Source organism: Anolis carolinensis, chromosome 2 (assembly GCF_035594765.1).
Source record: "Anolis carolinensis isolate JA03-04 chromosome 2, rAnoCar3.1.pri, whole genome shotgun sequence".
NCBI lineage: Eukaryota > Metazoa > Chordata > Lepidosauria > Squamata > Dactyloidae > Anolis > Anolis carolinensis.
This window is the reverse complement of record NC_085842.1, coordinates 181,667,369-181,676,533: the sequence shown is the minus strand read 5'-3', so window position 1 is coordinate 181,676,533 and position 9,165 is coordinate 181,667,369. Positions and strand designations below refer to the sequence as shown.

Here is a 9,165-nt window from a genome sequence, read left to right as displayed (position 1 = left end):
TTTCTCATCCTTGGTGCCCTCATGGATCAAAGCCAACGTGGCAGCAAATAACAATACAAATACATGTTTGAGTCAAAACAATCTGTTAAGTGATTTCATCTTTTGAAAAGACACATCCCCTTCATGAAATAATTGCATTTCCTACAGTCCCACTGACCTCTGTTTCACAATCTGAAAGAGAAATGCAAATCACCAAAACAATGGGGGCATACAAGATACAAGCTACCACTGGCAGCATGCCCACTGTATGTATTCGTGACACAGTGAATGCTCAAATGTGCCTGTCACAGAAGGTGCTTCAGTAGCCAAACATTTCAATGATATTTACACTTGCTTGGGAACTCTGTGTGAGCATCTTTCCTGCAGTTTCTAATTGAAGATAGTATTTGCTAAGAGAATCCAACCCCCAAACCTGGAGGCACTGACAACCTGTTCAGCACTTATTAGCTATTTAGGCTCCTGCTCTAATCATGTCTAACAAGGATTTCAGTGGAGAGGGAGATGAATTAACAACACAGAAGATGCCAAGTTGAGAGTTCCATGGAAGTATTATTACTGAGCATTTTCTAGCAGAGAAAAATAATTACAAATGAAGTAGTGTTGGCCAATGATCAATTTAGTTTTTGTTATGTTTTTACTTTATCCGTCCAACAACCTTATGGTACACATGCCTCCATTGTTATCCTCTCCCCTGTGAGACAGATCAGATCAAGAATAATTGAGGCCCAAAGTAACCCAGAGTTTAATGGCTCCATAAGGAGCAGAAACTTATTAATCCAAACTCGCCCACACTCTTCAAAGCACCAAACCGAAATAGCTATATTACCATTGCTGCAGGAGCCCTGTGCAAGTGGGAAAACTGCAAATTAAAAACCACTAATTTTTTTTACCTGAGAGGACACCTTTCTGGGAAGCTCTAGGTCCTTCAGCACAACACTGCGGTCAATATCTGGTGGAAGCTGATCATAGAATAGTGCCAGAGAACCTAGAGATCATGTAAATCAAATCTGTGAAAGTTAAAACCACAAAGGTACTGTATTGTACTGTACTGTATTATCAACATCCCAAAAAGGAACACAGATGGACAAAAGACTCAAAAATTCTAATTCATTGACATTAAAAAAAAATCTTCCTGACCCTTATTGGGAGAGACAGCTTATACCACAGAAGACAAAACCAGAATCTAAAATGACCATAATGGATTAGAAAGCTGAGCCAAAACTAACAATATGAATTTCAACAGGGAGAAATGTATGGTACTACATTTTGGAAACAAAAATGAAATGCACAGATATAGGATTGGTGAAAGGGACCTAGGAGTCTTAGAAGACTACAAGCGGAGCATCTGTCAACAGTGTAACGCAGCAGCTAAAAAAGCCAATGCAATTCTAGGCTGTATCAATAGCATAGTGCTGAGATCAAGCGAAGTCACAGTCTTACTCTATTCTGCTTTGGTCAGACCCCACCTGGAATAACACTATGTCCAGTTCTGGGCCCCACAATTCAAAAAGGATATTAGCAAGATGGAATGTGGCCAGAAGATGATCCAAGAACTGGAAACCAAGCCTTGCAAAGTACGTCTGAGAGAGCTGGGTATGTTTCGCCTGGAGAAAAGAAGGCTGAGGGGGACATTATATCCATGCTTAAATATATGAAGGGATGTCTCACTGAGTAGGGGGCAAGCTTATTTTTTGCTGCTCTAGAGACCAGGACACGAAGCAATGGATTCAAATTGCAGGAAAAAAGATTCCACCTGTACATTAGGAAGAGTTGTTTGGCAGTAGAATATGCTGCCTTGCAGGCTGGTGGCATCTCCTTTTCTGGATATTTTACGGCAAGGCTGGATGGTCAACTGTTGGAAGTACTTTGATTATGGCATGGCAAAAGAGGGTTGGACTGGATGGCCCTAAAGAGATCTCTTCCAACTCTATGATTCTATGATCCCATTCCCATAATTTGCAACCAATTGTAAAGTGAAATCATACATCAGCGCCATGAAGAATGCATAACAAATGGCAAGCAAAATTATTATTATTATTATTATTATTTCTTAAAAAGAGACCCAAAGTGACCAACAATAAAAGCAACACAATATATAACTTAAAACCTAAATCCAATAAAAAATCTGTTCACATAGCTGAAAAGCTTCACAGCACCAACACTGCTAACAATTTGCTGATACACTGACTAGGGGTGCGTTTTCAGTTTTCTTCAGTTGACAACTTCAACACTTGAGCCAGCACATTGTCAAAAATGGAAAGAAATTGAGTGGGACAGAGGGAGATGGTGGCTGCTTGCCAATTTCTTACAATCTAATGCTATCTATCTATCTATCTATCTATCTATCTATCTATCTATCTATCTGCCAAGAATCATAATTCTTCAAGAAACAGTAAAACATGAGAAGGTAAGATTTCAACTGTGAAATAATAAAGTCAGAATAAATCAAGAGGATGGTGCTACAGGCTTGTGAAGAGAACGTGAACCCAGGTGCCCTGACTAAAACACTGGAACTCATAAGGTAGCATGAAATAAGGGTTGGAAAACATGCAGAATTTGGGGAAGAGGCTTCCTGTGGTCCACAGCTACTAGAATCTACCTGGGGATTCTGGGAGTTGCGGTCCAAAAATTATTGCTTCCAACTTCTGAAATGTGTGATTTTAAAGCTTTTCTCTGGACGCAAGAAATCCTTGTGAGCATGTATGCACGAGAGAGGGCCATATCACACTCATCTGCACGGTAAGAGGTAAACCATTTTGCTTTAATTTTCAAATACTTTCTTAGATCCAAACTGGACACCATAGATAATGCAAATGCAAAACAATCCGGATGACTAAATCTCTGTTCAAAGCCATCTGCCTTGAAAGACTCTATTCCAAGACACCCAGCCATTCCAAGGAAGCAAGAAAACAGAAAAGATCCTTTCCAGATATGTTCCCACACTCTTCACCTGCAGCCACTCCATTTAGGAGACTAAATGTTCTTCCGTGATCCCCCCATGGAGCCATTCAGGGCAAAAGGGCAACAAAGCCATCCAATGAATCTCAAGGTCTCTTTTGGGCCATGTTCACAGCTTTCTGAAGTTGCTCTCTTGGTACCAGCTGTAAAGTGTCCAAGGAGTGAATCAGCTGCTCCCGGGCATTGCCAATGAAACTGTTTGTAAGGAAAGTGGGGAGGCCTCCAACACCATCCTGTAGGATATAGAGAGGAACGCGGAGGAGACCCATAACCTGAGTGAAGCAAGACAAGAGAGGAGGAAATATAAGGTCACAACATCCAAACCAGAGACCTGCTCACCTTAGAAGAACCATTACTCCACTCAAGATGCCCAAACTTACAGTAAAACTACTACGTAAATTTAGCAATAAGTGAAGAAAGAGCACATATAATCACAACTAAGCACACAGTTCAACTCCTGAGGACTTCATCTTCAGCCTTTTCTTTGCAGCCCCAGCTTTTAGTCCCTATGGTTCCTAAAAATATATTGAAAATGTATGGGCAAAAAGTATGGAAAGAGTTTTGAATATGCCTTCCACTTCTGAAGATCTGAAGAGCTCCTTATTATCCTCCCCATAAGGCCACCCTAAAGATGTGCAAAATACAGCTGGCTCTCCATATCCACAGATTCCACTTCTATGGATTGCACTCTCCATAGCATGAAAATATATATTTTAACATTCTAAAAAGGCAGCCTTGATTTTGCCAAATTATATGATGAGATATTATTATTTATTTTTATGCCACTTTTCTCCCATGGGTGGGACTCAAAGCGGCAAACAATGGTTAAAACAACAGAAATTACATGATACAAAGCAAAAATAAAACAGATAAACAAATAACACATTACATAACCCATATACGACAAAATTAATAAATACAACATGTACACAAATGCAACAGAAAATTATTGGTGTCTTGTTTTTTAGACCTGTTCCTGGCGTTATTTGGGACGCTGATTCAGAAAATTGCATTGAATGGAATACATTAGCTCTAGTCTTTTAGAAATTGTGATCATGGTTTCTTACAGGTAGATGCCATAAGTTCTGCATCTCAAAAACTAGAGCCGATAGGGGAAAACCAGTGCAATTTCTGGATTCAGCAGGTCAAATATACACAGAAACAGAGCGAACATTTGAGGCACCAACATGTGTGTTGGCCAGTATTATCCACAGATTTTGATATCCATCGGGAACCATATCCCAGCAGATACTAAGTGACTATATGAGGTCTTCATTCACATCAAGAAAATTACACAATGTATTCAAGATACAATGGTGCAGAATTTTATATTATGAACAAGGTAATGCCGCACCCTAATCAGAGCATTCCACTGAATTCAATGAGATGCATATATAATGGCAGCCTTACTGCAGAAGGTAGACAGACCTGTCCTTCTCCTCCAAACCCTGGCACCTTTCTTTACCTCTAATCCATGGTCTTTGGCCTGAGTAGCCTTCTCCTCCAGGGTTTGGAGCTCCTCCAGGGTCAGCTGCTTGATGTAAAAGTGAGCCACCACTCGCCGGGGCTTCTCAGATGTATAGGCGCTCAGGTGATCCTGTTTCGTCACTTGCAGCAAAGCAGCCCCAGGGCCCAACTCCTCCTGGAGCTCCCTACTCAGACCCTCCTCCAAGGAGACATCCTCCGGATCCACAAACCCACCTGGAAAGCCCAGGCGGCCATCAAACCGCATCTGCATCTATAAATAATAGGTGGGGAGGGGAGAGAGAGAGAGAGAGAGAGTCAGTTGTATAACTCACTCACCCAAATGCAAACCCTTCGCTCCAGTCCAGCAAGGCTTACAACCAACAGGCACAAATCCAGTAGCTAGCCCTATTTCGAATAGACACATTAACGTAAGTTCCAGTGTTTTAGTGCATTGCTCTGGATTGGACTAACAATTGGATTCAGGAAAAAGAGGTTAAGAAAACAATATTTTTTGGAACACAACCTTCAACTGCCTGCCTCTGCAATTTCTGACAATAGATACAAAAGCAATGAGAGTTCATATGCACAGTTTCTCCCTGGATGTGCAATACTATTTGGGGGATCCTAAGGGTGGATCTGTCCCACCGACCCCTTAGTAGCTGTAGGACACCTTCTCAGTGGATTTTGGCTCGCCTTGTGTGCGAGGAACTAGAATGTTTGTGTGAATTCTTGTGAAGAAAAAAAAGAAACAGACCTCAAAAGAAAATGGGAATCTGAGCAAAGCATGACATGGAACGGACTTGGAAGATGAAGTGAGGATTCAACAAGGTGTATCTAACCTGGCAAGATGAAACAAGGGTTCAGTAAGGTGTATCTGAAATAGCAATGGACAATAAAGTGTGCAGGTGGTATCCCATAAGCCATATAGCCTGAGATATAGAATGTTTTCAAACCATGCCATAAGAAAAGAACAGCAAGTTTACCAAACAAAATACTAACTTTAAGCTATAAAATGCAGGGGGCCTCAAAAGTTCAGTATGCTTTTCCGGAACCGTGACCTGTTGGGAGAACCTGATCACTTCTTCGGAACCTGTGTGTGTGTGAATATGAATGTAGGAATGTGTGCATGGATGAGAGCTCTCTCTTGATGTGATTTTGATATGATTCTGATCAATAAATGTTACATGAAAAATGTTTAAACCAAATTTGGTCTCTAAAAGTGCGTCATTGATCCACCACTATTCCATGAACACTCTGCATCCAAAAGAACAGGAACCCTTTGGGTCCGTAACAAGTGTATCTTGGGGTGCATCTACACTGTTAAATGAATGCAGTTTGACACCACTTCAACCACCATGGCTCAATGCTATGGAATCCTGGAAGCTGTAGTTTTAAAAAGTATTTACTTTTCTCTGCCAAAGAGTGCCAGTCTCTAACTGGATCATGGTTACAAAGGATAGGCAAAAAGCAATAGGCAACGTATCACTGCGGGTGATGCACAAGTGAATATAAAGTATAGAGCACGTAGGCAAACACTGTAAACTATGTGTGCCAGGGCTGCAGGGAGCTACCTTAATATATGAATATGTGTAAATTATGCAAACATTAGCAAGTTACACAACCAGGAGCAGCATGTTATACAATTTTAGCTTTTCCTCATATTACACAGTAACATGCATCGGAGAGAACAAGATAACACTATGATTTTTGTTCCTGGGTTATAAATGTCATTTCCTAATTAGTTCTATCATAAAAACATGGGAAAAGTTGATTAAACTGCAAATACTTTGTTTTTGTGGGACAACCTACAGCACATTTTGCTATAGCTTTTCAAAGAATATCTCATCAAGTTTTAACCAATTTAACATAGTTTGAGACAGCCACAAAAATGAAGTTGCTGGAGTATAACAACTACTGTACTTTCAAAGTAAGTACTGCACAATTAAGCAGGAAATAACACTTTCAAATCAGGAACAGATTTTTTCCCCAAATTTTTTTACATAGTGTAATAAGCTTTACTCTCACAACACATTCCAATGTTTTGTCAGGTACACCTTCATATATCATGTCTCACAGCGGGCAAGGCAAAATCCTTATTCCCTTAAAGCCAAGTGTTAATATACTGCTTCACATCAAAACACACTGAGGACATTCCCTGAAATGTTTAGATATCTATATAACAGAAAAATCTCAATCTCAGATGTGTAAACAGGCCTAAATCTTATGGGATACTCCCAAGTAGTGTCAATCCACTGAATCAATGATTTAATGGGGAGTCTTATTGACAGAGGGCCCTTCCACACAGCCATATAACCCAGAATATCAAGGCAGAAAATCCCACAATATCTGCTTTGAATTAGGTTATCTGAGTCCATACTGCCATATATTCTAATTCAAAGCAGATACTGTGGGTTATCTGCCTTGATATTCTGGGTTATATGGCTGTGTGGAAGGGCCGTCAGTGGGGTGACTAATTAGGATTAAAATTGTTATATTATTCAGGTGGATGGACAAGTGAAGAGCCTGAATTAACCAAGGCCCCTTCAACACAACCATATAAAATGCAGATTATCTGCTTTGAACTGGACTATATGGCAGTGCAGATTCATATAATCCAGTTCAAAGCAGCCAATGTGGATTATGTACTTTAAGAATCTGGATTATATGGCAGTGTAGAAGGGGCCCAAATGAATCTCCAACTGCAGAGCAGGTAGAAGGAAAAAAAACAAGGAATCAGATCAGAAGCAGGATGCGTCACTTTCCCAGGGGAGGAAAACACTTTTGTTTGTCACCAAAGTCTACATACATACATAGGCAAAATTGTGCGTTACATTTTATATTATATATTACTAGCTGTGCCCGGCCACACGTTGCTGTGGCGAAGTATGGTGGTATGGGAAATAAAGTCTTGAGGAATGGTAAAGGTTTTCCCTTGACATTAAGTCCATTATAAATGGGTTATATAACTGTGTGGAAGGGCCTTGAGTCTACACTGCCATCTAATCCAGTTCAAATCTGATAATCTGTATTTTATAGGCAGTGTGGAAGAGGCCTAAGTGAGGCCTAACTCTGCCTGTCCCCTGGGCTGAGTGGGTTGCAAGGAGACCAAGTGGGCAGAGCTTAGCCTTCTAACTGGCAGCAATTGGATAAAAACAATTATTCCTTCTACCTCTAATTAGGACTTTGTTTTTCTTTTCTTTTTGTTGTATGAACGTAGAGGCATGGATGAGGGGTTGTGCTGCTAAGTTTAGTGTTTCTGGGATGTGTAGTTTTGTTGTTTTGTCCTAGGCCGAAATTTCATTACTCTTTTATATATATGGATATTTTTAATATTGGACTTCATGTATGCATAGAAGTCAAGTTATTAAAATATAAAAATATTTTTTATATTTTAAATTTTGATTATGTGGCCAACACATTGATAATATCAATCAATCATTGATTGATTGAATAAAATGGTACAATTATGTAGTGAACATGACTCTTTTGTAAATAAAGTCACATTTAGATGCAACTTCCCATTTTCCCCATTTTTTTTTCTGTGTCAGGAGCGACTTGAGAAACTCAAGTTGCTTCTGGAGTGAGAGAATTGGCTGTCTGCAAGGACGTTACCCAGGGGGCACCCGGATGTTTTGATGTTTTACCATCCTTGTGGGAGGCTTCTCTCATGTCCCCGCATGGAGCTGGAGCTGATAGAGGGAGCTCATCCGCACTCTCCCTGGGTGGGATTCGAACCTGGTAGCTTGCAGATCAGCAACCCAACCTTCAAGTCACAAGGCTTTAACCCACAACTGCACCGGGGGCTCCATTTTCCCGATGTATGGCGACTTTTGGGACACCCTGTACCACTACTGAATATTGAAACACGTTTCAGATTGACTGTACCTGAAGGTGCATCTAAACTACAGAATAAGGTGTGGTGCCACTTTAATTGCCATGGCTCGGATGCCGTAGATCCTAAGATTTGGTGCGGCATCAGCACTCTTGGGCAGAAAAGGCTCAAAACGACAACTCCCAGGATTCCATTGGCTTACGCCGTGACACTTAAAGTGGTACCGAACTGCGTTATTTCTGCAATGTAGATGCACCCCCAGGATTTCATTTCTTACCACCCCCATCCCCACTCTTCTCTCACCAAAACGGCATAACGCAGCGGGAACTTCCCGAAGAGGCGTCCGTGGCATGGCGCGTAGAAGAGGACGTGGCAGGCGTGCTTCCACTGGGGCGACTCAAAGCGCAAGGCCTCCTCCCGAGAAAGAATCCCAGCTTCGCCCATGATGCCACCCCGCCTCCTGGCCCGGAACGTCCCAAGTCAACTCGAGCCTCCTTCTCCTACCTTCGAATCTGCGTCAGAAGGAAGAATGGAGCACCGCGCCGCCTCCAATCAGATCCGATCGAACTCTGAGTGCAGCCAATCAGAGAACGAGAAGGGAGGAAACTTAGAACGTGGAGACGCTGTTTATATCCTGTACCCATTCTCTAGTAGGAGCAATAGGGGGCGCTTGTCGGCTTCAATACGGCTTCATCTATACTGCCACACGATGCACTTTAAAACTGCATTATATAAACAGCGTAGATTCAAGGCAGTTAAATTGCATTGTATGAGTCGGCAGTGTTGATGGGGACTAGGCTGCCCTGTGAATTTAATAAGGTTTTCTCAGGCAAGAAATACTCCAATGTGATTTTGCCAGTTGGGTTGCTGTGAGTCTTTCGGGCTGTATGGCCATGTTCCAGAAGCTT

At 41.4% G+C, this 9,165-nt stretch overlaps 1 protein-coding gene across 1 annotated transcript; it reads right to left on the bottom strand.

Annotated features, from left to right (window-relative positions):
* Positions 1-2,740: 2,740 nt before the first annotated feature.
* Positions 2,741-8,796, bottom strand: LOC100563390 (U8 snoRNA-decapping enzyme). The gene is made up of 3 exons (XM_003216870.3): positions 8,561-8,796; positions 4,424-4,696; positions 2,741-3,230 (listed from the first exon to the last, which is right to left on the bottom strand). The coding sequence occupies exons 1-3, from the start codon at positions 8,699-8,701 to the stop codon at positions 3,045-3,047; spliced, it is 600 nt and encodes a 199-aa protein (XP_003216918.1). The 5' UTR covers positions 8,702-8,796; the 3' UTR covers positions 2,741-3,044.
* Positions 8,797-9,165: the final 369 nt, after the last annotated feature.